At 38.5% G+C, this 16604-nt stretch overlaps 2 protein-coding genes across 2 annotated transcripts; both read left to right on the top strand.

Annotated features, from left to right (window-relative positions):
- The first annotated feature begins 562 nt into the window (after positions 1-562).
- On the top strand, positions 563-1789 carry LOC105490735 (tripartite motif containing 13). Its single transcript, XM_011756633.3, has one exon. The coding sequence runs from the start codon at positions 563-565 to the stop codon at positions 1781-1783; it is 1221 nt and encodes a 406-aa protein (XP_011754935.1). The 3' UTR covers positions 1784-1789.
- Positions 1790-4003: 2214 nt separating this feature from the next.
- LOC105490734 (potassium channel regulator) lies at positions 4004-9297 on the top strand. The gene is given in 3 exon segments (XM_011756628.3): positions 4004-4492; positions 4495-4583; positions 9057-9297. Coding segments are annotated over 3 exon segments (819 nt in total).
- Positions 9298-16604: the final 7307 nt, after the last annotated feature.

Genomic DNA, 16604 nt, shown 5'->3' with positions numbered 1-16604 from the left:
GAGTGAATTGCAACTCTTATCTTGTGCTTTTACCTGTGATTTTAAAAATTGTAATCTTGCCTTTGAAATAGAAAAATATGCCAATTCATAATAAAGTCTGCATGAGAGTCCATGTTTGGATTTATATTTCTGTGCTTCTTTCTTTTATATAACATACCATTTTATATTTGTGGGCCCAGAGTAAAGAGCTCATTCTGTTAGACACTGAATAGCCTTGTTTTTGTCAGTAGTTAGCTCTGTTTTAAAACAATTGTTTGGGTCCTGCTGGCTCAACTTGCAGTTGTCCTAGTCCTGAGTCTGTCTTATCCAAAGACTGTTGTTGGAAAGCCCACACAAAGGCCTGTGTATAGGATGCCTTACTATTAAAGGAGCATGTTCTAGTGTCAGCGGATTAAATTTGCTTTGGTGTGCATTCCCTTACCAATTCTCACTTCCTTTGTTTGGCTGGTTATTTCAGTGAATGATCATTTTAATGTGAAGACAGTTTCCTCTAATTATTACATAGTCCTAGTGGTGAGATTATTGGAGTAAAATAATTTTTTTTTTTTTCTGGTAGGATGTGATGGAGCTGCTTGAAGAAGATCTCACGTGCCCTATTTGTTGTAGTCTGTTTGATGATCCACGGGTTTTGCCTTGCTCCCACAACTTCTGCAAAAAATGCTTAGAAGGGATCTTAGAGGGGAGTGTGCGGAATTCCTTGTGGAGACCAGCTCCTTTCAAGTGTCCTACGTGCCGTAAGGAAACTTCAGCTACTGGAATTAATAGCCTGCAGGTTAATTACTCCCTGAAGGGTATTGTGGAAAAGTATAACAAGATCAAGATCTCTCCCAAAATGCCAGTATGCAAAGGACACTTGGGGCAGCCTCTCAACATTTTCTGCCTGACTGATATGCAGTTGATTTGTGGGATCTGTGCTACTCGTGGGGACCACACCAAGCATGTCTTCTGTTCTATTGAAGATGCCTATGCTCAGGAAAGGGATGCCTTTGAGTCCCTCTTCCAGAGCTTTGAGACCTGGCGTCGGGGAGATGCTCTTTCTCGCTTGGATACCTTGGAAACTAGTAAGAGGAAATCCCTACAGTTACTGACTAAAGATTCAGATAAAGTGAAGGAATTTTTTGAGAAGTTACAACACACATTGGATCAAAAGAAGAATGAAATTCTGTCTGACTTTGAGACCATGAAACTTGCTGTTATGCAAGCATATGACCCAGAGATCAACAAACTCAACACCATCTTGCAGGAGCAACGGATGGCCTTTAACATTGCTGAGGCTTTCAAAGATGTGTCAGAACCCATTGTATTTCTGCAACAGATGCAGGAGTTCAGGGAGAAAATCAAAGTAATCAAGGAAACTCCTTTACCTCCCTCTAATTTGCCTGCAAGCCCCTTAATGAAGAACTTTGATACCAGTCAATGGGAAGACATAAAACTAGTTGATGTGGATAAACTTTCTTTGCCTCAAGACACTGGCACATTCATTAACAAGATTCCCTGGAGCTTTTATAAGTTATTTTTGCTAGTCCTGCTTGGCCTTGTCGTTCTCTTTGGTCCTACCATGTTCCTAGAATGGTCATTATTTGATGACCTGGCAACTTGGAAAGACTGTCTTTCAAACTTTAGTTCCTATCTGACTAAATCAGTCGATTTTATAGAACAATCAGTTTTTTACTGGGAACAGGTGACAGATGGGTTTTTCATTTTCAATGAAAGATTCAAGAATTTTACGTTGGTGGTACTGAACAATGCGGCAGAATTTGTGTGCAAATATAAACTATTATAAAATCTGTTTCAAGTATGCAGTTCTCTTTTGTTAGAAATTGTTAGAGAATAGAGAGTGGTCATTCAGATTTGGTCAATGATTCTAGTCACATATTTTCCTCCAAAAGTATTCCTTCCAGAAATAATCTCCTATACATGTTAGGTAGCATAAAGATAAAAGTGAAATTTAGTATAGGCCTGAACCCTTTTTTGTTTAAAGAGTACTTTTGAAATAAGCATCCACCCCAAATATTGGTTGTATTTATGCTGTGATAAAAATAGGTGAGAGATCATATGATCTAATATTGTATTAATGGAGGTATAGGTAGTATAATAGTGACTGTTCATCAAGCATGCAGTGAAGACCACTTTTTTTTTTTTGAGATGGAGTCTTGCTCTGTTGCCCAGGTTGGAGTGCAGTGGTGCGATCTCGGCTCATTGCAGCCTCAATCTCCCAGGTTCAAGCGTTTCTCCTGCCTTAGCCTCCTGAGTAGCTGGGACTACAGGCACGTGCCACCACGCCCAGCTAATTTTTTGTATTTTTAGTTGAGATAGGGTTTCACTGTCTCTTAAGACCGTCGTGTTAGCCAGGATGGTCTTGATCTGACGTCGTGATCTGCCCACCTCGGCCTCCCAAAGTGCTGGGATTATAGGTGTGAGCCACTGTGCCCAGCCAAAGACTACTCTTAAAGCACCTTTTTGACAGTGAACATGCTCTAAAAAAGGAAAGATAGTGTAGAAGATTTCCCACACACGCACGCGTGGGAGACAACTGAGGGTACTGAGTTAGATTTCCAAAATTTTCTACAGAGTTAATTATCACCAAAATTTGAATGGTACATACAAAACCTGGCATTTTCTTGTGATAAGTTTACATTTTTAGGAGAGAGGAGCTTTCAGTCTGCCCTTTTCTCCTTTGTTTTTGTAGTTTTCACCAAAGATGATCAACTAGAAATGTTACGTGGCTATGCAAGCAAAAGCATAGATACGTTAAAAAGGATCAGGTGGCTGGGCATGGTGGCTCATGTCTATAATCTCAGCATTCTGGGACAGTGATGTGGGAGGATTATTTGAGGCTAGGAGTTCCAGTTCGAAACCAGCTTAGTAAACATAGCGAGACCCAGTCTCGACCAAAAAAAAAACAAAAAAAAAACAAAAAACAAAAACATGTCTCTCTCTCTCTCTCTCTCTCTCTCTGAAACACATGGCAAGAGCAGGAAATGGGAAGACTACCTTTTTTTCTTGCAGCTATGTGTTGTTTTGTTCCAAAGATGGCAAGTGTACAACCAAACTAATCCACTTGCTTACAGAAAGAATGTTTAGTGTAGTTGCTAATTTGACAACAGATAAAACAGTCTGTCAGCTATCACAAAGTAACCAGCTGAACACTAACGCTGTTCTGTCTGCTCACAGGAGATAAAGATACCCTCTCATGGAATAAAAAAACTCACTTTGCTTAGAATTCATATAACAAAGAAGTAACCTTGTAACTGCTCTCTAGTCTGCCTTAGTTCTGGCATAGAGTAAGATACTCCTTGAAAGCCCATTAAGTGGAATAGACTTTCTGAAAATAGAGATCTTTACCTCAGTCTTCCTTTAATTTGGTTGAGAGGAGGTAATGAAAATGGGGACAGGATAAAAGGTCGCAACCAAATTTAAAGCACAGAAGAAATGATTTCTTTCTAGCCATGAAAATAGTCAAATTGAGCTTGCCAGGCGAGGTAATGGCTGTCGCGTTCCTAACATGTAATTCATGATTTAGCCACTAAATTGCTAAGGAGATCATAAGAAATTAAGAAAAACGTGTAAGTCTAGCCTCTGCGTGCTAGACAGGTATGGGGAGGGAGAAGTGCTTTTTCCCTCCCAGTAATTAAAAAAAAATCTATATAGTGTTAAATTTATCAGGTTTTCATGGAGAATTTTTTAAATGTAAGACAGGAAAGGGATCTATTTGATGTCTATCTTCAGATATATTGGCAGTTTTCCTTAAAACTATTTAGTTCCTCATCTGTTGCTTTTTCATTTTGTATACTGCAAGTTCCCAGGCAACTCAAATTTGCAAACACAGCCATGGATACGCTATTTACCTTACAGTAGTTTCCTGGGAATCTAAGTCTCTGGTTTTTGTTATTCTTCCCTCTCCTCTGTTGTATAATCATGTATAACTAGCAACATTTAAGGTTATAGGTTGATAGTTCCTAAGTGTGGCTGATGGTCACCTCTAGTTTGAAGTGAGGGAAGAATGAGTAGTCAGGAACTGGTCACTTTGAATGTGGGAGGGAAGATATTCACGACCAGGTTTTCTACGATAAAGCAGTTTCCTGCTTCTCGGTTGGCATGCATGTTAGATGGCAGAGACCAAGAATTCAAGATGGTTGGTGGCCAGATTTTTGTAGACAGAGATGGTGTTTTATTTAGTTTCATCTTAGATTTTTTGAGAACTCACCAGCTTTTATTACCCACTGACTTTTCAGACTATCTTAGGCTTCAGAGAGAGGCTCTTTTCTATGAACTTCGTTCTCTAGTTGATCTCTTAAACCAGTACCTGCTACAGCCAAGACCTGCTCTTGTGGAGGTGCATTTCCTAAGCCGGAACACTCAAGCTTTTTTCAGGGTGTTTGGCTTTTGCAGCAAAACAATTGAGATGCTAACTGGGAGGATTACAGTGTTTACAGAACAACCTTCAGCGCCGACCTGGAGTAGTAACTCTTTCCCTCCTCAGATGACCTTAAACTTCCACTGCCTCCACAAAGACCTTCTTACCATGACCTGGTTTTCCAGTGTGGTTCTGACAGCAGTACTGATAACCAAACTGGAGTCAGGTATTTTGTACTTTGCAGTGTTTCTCTTGTATACCAGTTTGTGATGTTTTCTGTAAAAACTTGAAGTTCCTCAGGCCTGTAACTTCTCTTGGAAAAGATGATTATTCAAAATAATGTTTTGGGGTAACCAGTGGAGTTGGGTAGAATGACCAAATAATTATTTTCTAAACTGGGATACTTGTTAGAGTGAAAGGGGCTATTATTAGGTGGGACAAAAGGAATAAATGAAGACTGCCCAAAAAAAACAGAGACTATGGACATTCAAATCATAGGAGAAAATAATTTAATAGATTATGTTCCATTGATAATGAATTTGACTTACAAAAGAATTGCCTTATTTTTAAGAGATTCAGTGGTTCATATAAAGTAAAGGCTCGCTCACTGGTTTCTCTTGAGTTCCTTACATACTATATAATTTGTTCTTTCAGTTCTTATGATTCAACTACTGTTTTTCCTTCAGCTGACTGTATTTTTAAACACCCTTAAAGACAGATATATCTCCTGGCAAATTTGGTATCCTGTTACAGCCTTGGCTCTTAACTCAAAATATTGGGATAGGCTGTCAGTATGTTAAGGTTAGTTGCTCCTGAGTCAATTCTTCACTTACTCCCTCTGTTGTTCTTGGCTGGATCCTAACGCTGATTTCCACTCTGCTGTCACAAACATTTTTTCCCCCCGTAAAATGTCTTAATGCTGTCCTACCATTATTTTACCAACTGTGAAAGCTGGCTTTAGTTTTTAGGAGGAAAAGAAAAGCCTGCATGTGTTCTTTATTGGTAGCATTTAAAATATACTTTTTTTTTTTTTGGTAAAGGTAGACGTATTTTAAGATATTTTCTTAACTTCAGCAGTAGTCAACAGGAAGGATACCAGTGTCTCTCTGTCTTAATAACACACGCCTTGGTCTTGCTTACCAACTGGAGGATACTAGGTAGTATAACCGAGTATGACAGTTCTTAAATATTTACATTTTATAACTTCCTGCCCTTCCAAAGAGGTTGAAATGTCATTTTGGGAAAAGAGAGCCAGTCAAGGTAGTAGGCTGATTGTGAAGAAAATCTAATACCTTATCTTTATCTCAAACCTCTGTACAACTTTATTTTAATTGATGGGATACTTTAACAAAAATGAAACATTTTTTGGTTTTTAAAATTTGAGTGATTATGACCTCTTTGGGGATCATGCTTCAAAAAGTCAGAAACCTAGAGAAAAAAGTGTCATTGATTTTTAAGAAGAAACACACTAGGTCAAAAGAAGATGTCCTGGAAATACGAAATACTCTTTAAAAACCATGCATTTGGAGAAAGTAATTGTTATCTTGAAAAACATGATTAGAAACTAAAACTGGGATGTTCCTGTGTGTACAGAGTGCCCTTTTTATGTTAAGTGTGTGTGTTTTAGAAACAGCACAAAAGTTTTTTCCATTTTAAAGTGAGAAAACATTTAGACTTCCATAATTCCAAAATCAGAAGCTATTTTAAAAATTAGCATTTTCTTGCATCACCAAATGGTATTCAATTGTTTGGAGCTCAAAATATTTTCCATTCCATAAATGTTTGTTAATTTGTAGACAGTGCCAATTTATTTTTTTTTTTATTTTTAATTTTTAATTTTTTATTTTTTTTGAGATGGAGTCTGGCTCTGTTGCCCAGGCTGGAGTGCAGTGGCCGGATCTCAGCTCACTGCAAGCCCCGCCTCCCGGGTTCACGCCATTCTCCTGCCTCAGCCTCCCGAGTAGCTGGGAGTACAGGCGCCCGCCACCTCGCTCGGCTAATTTTTTTTGTATTTTAGTAGAGACGGGGTTTCACCGTGCTAGCCAGGATGGTCTCGATCTCCTGAACTCGTGATCCGCCCGTCTCGGCCTCCCAAAGTGCTGGGATTACAGGCTTGAGCCACCGCGCCCGGCCCAGACAGTGCCAATTTAAAAGTAGAGATAGCCAATCTGAATACAGTGACATTATGGAGATCTCTAGTAATTGGGATGAAAACTCTGGCCTTAAAAGGCCCACTTTTAGTATATAATTGCCTAATTAGCAATCATTTTTATTTTTTGCTCACTCCCTGCTCTGAATCTGTCTATTCAGATATTTTTGGTTGGTTTGGAAAATGGAGAAGTGAGCCTAATTGGTGCCTAATTGTCTGGTGTATCATTCACCTTATTCAGTTTGTTCTATCAATATGATTTACCACTCAAGGTTAATCTAGCAGGTTGCTCAGTTATTATCTCTCAAGGTCATAGTACTAGAAATACTTGGCTTGCATCTTTCAGATGGCCATTTGTGTTATCAAGCTCAAGTTATAGTTGGTCATAGGATTCTAGAGTCTTTATCTGACTTCTTTTTGAACTGGCTCAAATGGAAAAGTGTAGTTGCTTTTAAATTTAAAAAATAAGTTTAGACTTTCTATTTTCCTTTGGTTTCTTCTATTCTGTCCTTTCTTTGTGTGCTTGAAATCTTTTATTTTTCAATTTGTCCTCATAGGGAATCAAGTATTTTAGCTAGGTGATTTCTTGCAAGTACATTCCGCTTTATTACTATCTACTATCTGTATATACTATTTGTATCTTAATTCTTTTATGAGATGTTCTGTAACATTTTTTCTCTTTGACAAATATTTCTAGACTATACAGTCAAGATCTGGGGCTTGGGGGTAAGTGGAATGATTTGCCAATATTGAGAATCTGTTGTATCAAACATAATAAACATTTTTTGAGATGTGCATTGTAGTTTGGTAATTCTTAGATTTTACTATTGGTTTCTTTGCTTAGAATGAGTTTCTAAATGTGAACTACAAAAACCACTCTACTTCAAGTGTGATCATTAGAAGAAGGTTAGGGATGTCCCCAAGGATCATTTTATCCATTTAAAACTACAGATGGTTTAGGTTTCTGCCTGAACTAATCTAAGTTAGCTTTTTCTTCATGTCTCATAAACTAATGGTGGGAGGACACAAAGAGTTTTATGAAAACATCTTTGATGGCAGGTAAGGAAGGAGTCATAAAGCTGTGTCCATGCAGATATGTTATGCTGACATTATCATTATCATTATTATTGAGATGGAGTTTCACTCTTGTTGCCCAAGCTGGTGTGCAATGGCGTGATCTTGGCTCACCACAACCTCCGTCTCTGGGGTTCAAGCGATTCTCCTGCCTCAGCCTCCCAAATAGCTGGGATTACAGGCATGCACCACCCCCCTGGCTACTTTTTGTATTTTCAGTCGAGATGGGGTTTCACCATGTTGGTCAGGCTGGTCTCAAACTCCCAACCTCAGGTGATCCACCGGCCTCGGCCTCCCAAAATGCTGGGATTACAGGTGTGAGGCACTGTGCCCAGCCTATGCTGACATTATTAAAGCCAACAGATAGCTAATCTGAAAAGTTCATGTGCATTTTTCTTTTCCTTTTTTTTTTTTTGAGACAGAGTCTCGCTCTGTCGCCCAGGCTGGAGTGCAGTGGCACGATCTCAGCTCACTGCAAGCTCCGCCTCCTCATGTGCATTTTTCTTGAATTGATTCTGTGTACTGCATTTGTTCTGTGGAGCACCTTAGTGAATAGAAGATTTTGCTCTTTCCACTCCAGAGGCTTTTGACCCCAAGTTATGCTCCTTGACAATGGAGAGTTATTGCATAAAAAGTGACAATAAAATCTTGACATTTCATATCTGCAAATTTTCACTTAAAAAAAAGGTAGATTTGATAGGAGTAAGTCACAAAGGAAAATCCATAATGTCAGTGCTAATAACTGATAAGATTAAATCTGGAAGGGAAATTGTAAGTGCATAGCACTCATTGAAATATTTGATTCAATCAACTAATTAGTAGCAAATTCAAAACAAAATTGGAAATAGTTATATAAAATAAGACAATTTAATTGTTTGATCAAATGTTTTCTTTAGAAAATAATCAAATTGATGAGTGTTCATTTACTTCTAAATATGGAATTGAAATGACTTTCAAAATCACAGCAGGGTCTCGATTTTCAGCACCTGATTACTGATTTGGCAGCCTGGCATAGTGGCTCATGCGTGTAATCCCAGCACTTTGGGAGGCTGAGGGGGGTAGATCACTTGAGGTCAGGAGTTTGAGACCAGCCTGGCCAACATGGTGAAACTCTATCTCTACTAAAAATACAAAAATTAGCAGGATATGGCCGTGTGTGCCTGTAATCCCACCTGCTTAGGAGGCTGAGGCAGGAGAATCACCTGAACCTGGGAGGCAGAGGTTGGGAGGCGGAGGTTGCTGTGAGCCAAGATCACACCACTACACTCCAGTCTGGGTGACAGATTGAGACTCCATGTCAAAAAAAGAAAAAAAAAAAAGAAATTACTGATTTGGATTTGTAAATGAAATTTCAAAAAAAAAAATCTGTCTTGAGACGGTATGATGCCTTTGAGGTTGTAAGTCAAATTTATGTGTATAGTTTTGCTAGTTATTAAAGGGATGCTTTATAATTAAGCTTCTTTTTGTGTGTCCTAGGTATGTTTCTATAAAACCTGATAACTGAAAATTGGCCAATGGAACAAATGTCCTCGGCTTATTGATTGATACTTTATTAAAGGAAGGCTTTCATTTGGTCAGCACTAGAACAGTATCCTCTGAAGACAAAACTGAATGCTATAGCTTTGAAAAGATAAAAAGCCCTAAAGCGCTCATCATGAACGAAACACCAGAACCAGAGACTATCATCATACCAGAGCAATCTCAGATAAAGAAATGAAGTTGTCTATTCTCTTTTTAAGAGAAATTGTCATTTTTCTTGTTTCATTACATATTTAGGGCATACATGTTAGCCAAATCTATACTCAGCCTAACTCTTGGCTTCATCTGCTACCATGCCACCTCTGGGCAACCAGGCCCCAACTGTGCTTAAGCCATAATGCTTGCTGCTCTCTAGACAACTCCATGTACTTGGTGCTTTGGTATATGTTCTACCTTCAATACATCTTTCCTTTACTCTTCTTCATGAATGCTTATGAGCCAAGATTGCACCACTGCACACTAGCTTGGGTGACAGAGTAAGACTGTCTAAAAAAAAAAAAAATTGATCTCAAACTGATGGATACCCTAAGTACCCTGACTTGATCATTATACATTCTATGCATGTAACAAAATAGCACATGTACCCAATAAATATGTAGAAATATTATATGTTAACAAGAAAATAGTTGGGCCTCCCGTATTTTCCCACTTATGTTTGTTTGTTTCAGCATTTTTTTTTTTTTAGATGGAGTTTCGCTCTTGTCGCCCAAGCTGGAGTGCAAAGGTGCGATCTCAGCTCACTGCAACCCCCACCTCCTGGGTACAAGTGATTCTCCTACCTCAGTCTCCTGAGTAGCTGGAATTACAGGCATGCAAAACCACACCCAGCTAATTTTTATAGTTTTAGTAGGGACAGGGTTTCACCATGTTGGCCAGGATGGTTTCAATCTCTTGACCTCGTGATCTGCCCGCCTCGGCCTCCGGAAGTGCTGGGATTACAGCCGTGAGCCACCATGCCCGGCCCCAGCATGTTTTTATCAATCACAGTTTCATTTCTGGCAAGGCACCAAATATTTTATTTATTTAATAATCTTTATATAATACTCTGTCACCAGGTCGGAGTGCAGGAGTTGGAAGCTGTAGTGAGTTCTGGTGTAACCATAACTCATTGCAGTCTCAAACTCTTGGGCTCAAGTGATCCTCCCACCTCAGCCTCCCAAGTAGCTGGGACTACAGGCGCACACCACCATGCCAGGGTAATTATTTTTTATTTTTTGTAGAGACGAGGTCTCACATGTTGTCCGGGGTGGTCTCAAACTCCTGGCCTTAAGTGATTCTCCCACTTTGGCCTCCCAGAGCACTGGGATTACAAGTGTGAGCCACCATGCCTAGCCAAGGCACCAAGATTTTAGCTTATGATTCTTGAACCTCAATAATTTACCTTATAAGTGATTAGAAGTTCTCCCTACAAATCTTTTCTGAAAAAGAGCTCTAATGCTTAATTTTACTCTTGGATTTAATATCCAAGTTGTAATTACAAAGAGTTCTTAGGGTATGGTAAAGTCAAGATTAATTTAGGCTGCTTTTTTTTTTTTTTTTTTTTTTGAGACAGGGTCTCACTCTGTTACCCAGGTTGGAGTGCAATAGTGCAATTTCAGCTCATTGCAACCTCAATGTCCCAGGCTCAAGTGATCCTCCCATCTCAGCCTCCTGAGTAGCTGGGATTACAGGTGCGTGCCATCACGCCCAGCTAATTTTCTGTATTTTTGGTAGAGATGGTGTTTCACCATGTTGCCTAGGCTGGTCTCGAACTCCTGACCTCAGGTGATCCGCCCGCCTCAGCCTCCCAAAGTGCTGGGATTACAGGCGTGAGCCACTGTGCCTGGCCTATTTAGGTTGCTTTTAAAATGTATTTGAAATCAGGAGCCTGAAGTAGTATAAAATGGTCACAAGAAAGCAGCTTGAGAAATACATGGTTTAGGAAATCATAATCTGTTTCTAATTTGTCATTTATACCATTTACAAGTGATAAACTTCATTGCTTTATAAACTTTTGTACTGATTCTCTATCATAAATAATAGAAATGTTCACATCAATAGAGAATTACACCACTAGAGACTATGCTGGGGTAATAAAGGATTTGCTAAGAGCACTCAATCTTCTATATTCTACTGCTATTTTTCCTCTGTGCTAGGGAAGTTGACTGTAATGGCAAGTTTAGCAATGTAGAAGCTACTGTGAGGAAATTTTCAAAAATACATTTATGAAATTTTATTACCTTCTTGGAACCAAAAGACTCATGGGAGACAGCAGTGTGGCATCAGACTTAGCATTTTTAAACAAATGCTCAGAAATAAAGATAGGAAATTTAAAAATTACTAAAAATACTTAGATTTCTGGAATATCGATGACCTAGTAAAAAACAAAAGTACTGGGCTGGGCTTGGTGGTTATAATCCCAGCATTTTGAGAGTCCAAGGCAGAAGGACCCTTGAGCCCAGGAGTTCGAGATCAGCTTGGGCAACAGAGTGAGACCCCCATCTCTCTATTTAAAAAAAAAAAAATCAACAACAAAAATCACAATCACTGGCTTTGCTGTAGAACTATACCTCAAGACTTATTAGGATTTCTGGCTGGGTGAGGTGCCTCACATCTGTAATCCCAGCACTCTGGGAGGCTGTAGTGGGTGGATCACCTGAGGTCAGGAGACCAGCCTGGCCAACATGATGGAACCCCGTCTCCACCAAAAATTACAAAAATTGGCTGAGCATGGTGGTATGTGCCTCTAGTCCCCAGCTACTCAGGAGGCTGAGGCAGGAGAATTGCTTGAGCCCAGAAGGCAGAGGTTGCAGCCTCCACCGAGATCATGCCATTGCACTCCAACCTAGGTGACAGAATGGGACTCTGTCTCAAAAAAAAAAAATAAAAAAAAAAAAAAAGATTTCTGTTGGGCCTATTATAAATGAAAAGTACAAATTTTATCAAAAAACATCATCATCTAAAATACCTTAATATTTAACTAAACTATGAGATCCAATCATAAAAATATTTTCATGGATAAAAGGCTAAAATCTTATATGGGTGAAAATGGAAAATCGGTATTAAGCATGGCACAGAATGAAAACAGAACTAAACAGATAGCAAAATAAATAGGACCTTCCTCCCAAAACTAAAATGTGCTTAAGACTTGTCTAACCACACAAGGCTTTTAGGTAAGTAGTCTTCTGCACCTTCAGATTTCACATCAACACCTCAAAATCCAGAAATCATTAAAGCAAATGGCTTTTTATTAAACAAATGGCTTTTTATCAGTAGGGTAAAACATACCAAATAACTGTTTCATTTCATATTATTATTCATCATCTCACAACACTTCTGGAAAGAATGTGAATTTCTTCAGGTTCACACGTATGAGGCCAAATCGGAGAGATTTGTTTTACGCTTTTTTTTTAAGCAGGATTTCACCCTGTCACCCAGCTAGAGTGCAGTGGTGCTATGATGGTTCACTGTAACCTCAAAATCCAGAGCCCAAGCCATCTTCTAGCCTCAGCCTCCTGAGTACTTCGGACTGCAAATGCATGCCACCATGCCTGGCTAATATTTAAATTTTTTTGTAAATATGAAGTCTTACTATGTTGCCCAGGCTAGTCTTAAACTTCTGGGCGCAAGCAATCCTTCCATCTCACTCTCCTAAAGTGTTGGGATTACAGGCGTGTGCCACTGCACCTGGTCTACCCTTTTTGTAATAAGAGACCCTGAGGAAATCTGGCTGCAATGTTTAAGGTTCCATGAGTTATTTTAAGATGAAGACTGACACTGTGCTATAGTGGTCTTCATACTCCCCCACTGTGCTGGGCATCTAACAAGCTCAAGTGAGCTGAACTGAAACATTTGTAAACTACAGTCTCAGTAAATAGATGCTTGGAAAAACAAGATTTATAGTAGATTCAAAGACGGATGAGGATAATTTAAATAATACAATCTGAAAGAGTTGACTCAAGTTACAGATTACAGAAAGTACCCCAGAGTATTTTCAATTAGAAGTTTACTTGGGGCCAGGTGCAGTGGCTTGCGCCTGTAATCCCAGCACTTTGGGAGGCCAAGGTGGGCGGATCACTTGAGGTAAGGAGTTCGAGACCAACCTGACTAACATGGTGAAACCCCGTCTCTACTAAAAATACAAAAATTAGCCGGGTGTGGTCGGAGGCACCTGTAATTTCAGCTACTAGGGAGGCTGAGGCAGGAGAATTGCTTGAATCTGGGAGGCAGAGGTTGCAGTAAGCTGAGATTACACCATTGCCCTCCAGCCTGGGCGAAGAAATGAGACTCCATTAAAAAAAAAGAAAAAAAGAAGTTTACTTGCGTAATGCCATACGGAAAGGAGATGAAAATATAGATGTATATAGGGATATAAACTTGTTGCAAATTACACAAAATTGTATGTTTAAGCATAGTAAAATAGTCCAGTTAAAATTGGGATATACTTAATTTACTAAGAATAATGTAATGCTATCAGAATGCTTAGCAATTAAAAAAACTAAGAGAATATAAGTTCAAAATGAGTGTCACATGACTATAATTGATAGTAAATCTTCACTTACCTCCATAACTTAGGAGTCATGAAAAGAAAGGAGAAGTTAGCAGACCAGGCATGTAAATCAGATGTAAGTAGGATGAAATACAGAAATATTCCTAGTTCTGGGTAACTCAATTTGAGGTCATAAGTTTACTGAATTTGGATTAATCAAGTGGTTCAAGAATTAAGGTAAAATGGTCCAAAAGATCCTGATATATCCAGAAGACATATTACTGAGGTTTTACAAGGCTAATTTGAAAACACAGATTAACATTTTATGTTTCCTTACATATCATTAAAATAGACCATATTAAAAATCAATTTCAGAAGCTGTTTTATGACTGGAATAAAAAACAATTAAAGATGTAGAGTAACATCGTATTTCTGTCTGATGCTGGAAGGCTATTTTTCATGGCAAGTAATAACTGGATAAACAGAGTGATACTTTAATTTTACGAATAGGAATCCTAGAAAACAAGGTTTTGCTCCTAGAAAACAAAAATATTTGCTTTCAATTAATTTTCTAAAAAGGTTGCGTTGGTCACTTTTTAAACTCCTACAATCTAAGCAGCACTGAATTCCTATTTGATTTTTTTTTTTTTTTTTTTTGCTAATAGTTTTCTTCAGAAGCAAACCTGCTTTAGGGTGAGAAAAAGTTTCAGATCTTAGACAGAACCTTCATTTCCTCTTAAGTGTGTTTCTCCATCAAAAACAAGTATTCAAATAGAGAATCTCAATTATCTAAACCTATTTTTGGCCATCTTCCGGAATTTCTTGTTAAATCTTCTTTGAAATGCCACAGTTGCACTCTTGGAAAACTTGTCTTCCTGGTTTTCAAATTTCTGTTTATTATTACAGCTCTTCAGCTAGAATGCCAGGTCTTTGTGCCGTACTGTTTCTTGAAACTGGAGACTAGCACACTTCCCCCAATTCAATTACTTGCTTTCCATTTGAGAAATTAAAGCCATGTCAATTTTATAAAGTTTTAACTGACTGAATTATTTGAGTTTAAGTTCTCAATTTCATTCCCTTAGCCTAAAACTGGGAAAGATCTTGGTTTTATTAAGAGAAGGAAAGATTCAAGAGTATTAACACATTTCAGTCATTGACTCTCATAATTGATGTAAGTGTAGGGGTTTTCTAACAGGCACAGGCTTGAGATACGACACTCTAAGGAAAAAAGGGAGAGTTCTTATTCAATTCTAGAAATGTTTAAGATTACATACCTAATGATAGTTTATTTACATAAATGTGTTCATATATTTTTGTAAAAGGGACCCACTGTCCTTCATAAAGAGCTTCAGTGAGCTTTTCTACCCTTATCAGCCTTATGTAACTGCCAAATTTACCTCTCCAGCCTGACTTTTACATAGAATTCCAGTTCTGTATATCCAGCGACCTTAAATGAAGACGTTTCAAGCTTAATGTCTAAATATCACCTTAAATATATTGCAGAAATGGAACACATTTTCCCCCTCTTAAACTAGTTTCTTTTCTTTTCTTTTTTTTGACAGAGTCACTCTATCACCCAGGCTTGAGTGCAGTGGCATGATCTTGCCTCACTGCAGTCTCCACTGCCCAGGTTCAAGTGATTCTCCTGCCTCAGTCTCCTGAGTAGCTGGGATTACAGGCATGAGCCACCACGTCTGACTGATTTTTGTATTTTTAGTAGAGGTGGGGTTTCACCATGTTGGCCAGGCTGGTCTTGAACTCCTGACCTCAAGTGATTCACCCACCTCTGCTTCCCCAAGTGTTAAGATTACAGGCATGAGCCACCGCACCCAGCCTTAAATTAGTTTCTTAACTATCTCCTTTCTTTCAGTGATAACTCCATTGTCTTCCATTACAGAAAATGTATAATCTTTTACACCTCCCTTTTATCCAACCCATCATGATATTCAACAATTTTTTTCCTTTGAAATATCTTAAATTTATTCTTTCACCTCCATTCTCATGCCACTATTGCTGTTCAGGTTTTCTTCACCCCTAGATTACTACAATAGTCACATGCCCAGTTTCCTTGCTACCATACTTTATTTCTTAGACATTTCTATATATAGTATTGCCACACTTAATTCCAAACAAATCAATAGGCTATAATGCCTCCCTATTCCCTGCTATATCAAGACTAAAATCCTCTAATTGGTTTTCTAGGCAAAGGCTCAATAGCCTAGTTCTAACCTAGTAATCCAAATTCATGTAACCTTTGCCTTAGGCTTTATGGCACAGATCCCAGGTTACTTCTGGGGGAATGTTGCATTCAATTTTGGCTTAAATTCCTACCTACAAACCAGACAAGTCCATTACTTGACAACTCAATGCATCTTAATTTACAAGCATGCAGGCCACAAATTATAAAATGAAGACATTTTTACTGAGTCAGCAGAAACAACTGTTCAATTCTCCTGCAAGTCCCCGTTACTTACAGTTTTCTGCTGAGGTGATCATCTCATGTGGCATTTATTGCCCTCTACTAAAGTGAGCTATTGTCTGACACTCTGCTCTGTACAGACGTGTTTCTGTTTCCATTTTCAGTTCCTTCTGTACATGGTCTAAGTACCAGTAGTTTAGTCAGTTCTCACCTTTTTTGAGGGGAGGGCGGCAATGGTGGTATCAAAATTTACACCTGGAAAACAGGTCATAAAGAAAATCAATACAGAAGGGAAAGTGCTTTACCACAGGAATTATTATTTAATTGCTGGTTGAATTCTTGACTTTTGGTTAAAAGGTAAATATAACAAATATGTCAACCACCCTCAAAGCCAAACCAAAACCAACAGCATCAGGCTTTTCAATCAATGTAATGTATACATTGGGTTCTGGAAAACAGATAGAAATGTCCTATAAATTTTATATAAATGCTGTATAAGGGTACATACAAATATATCCTTATTATAAATGATTTAAATGTCATAGCAGTAAACAAATGGTACTTATTTGATGCACAACTTTCTTTGCCTTCTTAGATT

The sequence above is a fragment of the Macaca nemestrina genome, chromosome 16 (assembly GCF_043159975.1).
Source record: "Macaca nemestrina isolate mMacNem1 chromosome 16, mMacNem.hap1, whole genome shotgun sequence".
Lineage (NCBI taxonomy): Eukaryota > Metazoa > Chordata > Mammalia > Primates > Cercopithecidae > Macaca > Macaca nemestrina.
Note: the sequence above shows the minus strand (reverse complement) of the source record. Positions and strands in the feature narration are given on the sequence as shown.

Coding starts and splice junctions, on each gene's coding strand:
- LOC105490735 (XM_011756633.3), top strand. CDS start 563: ATGGAGCTGCTTGAAGAAGATCTCACGTGCCCTATTTGTTGTAGTCTG.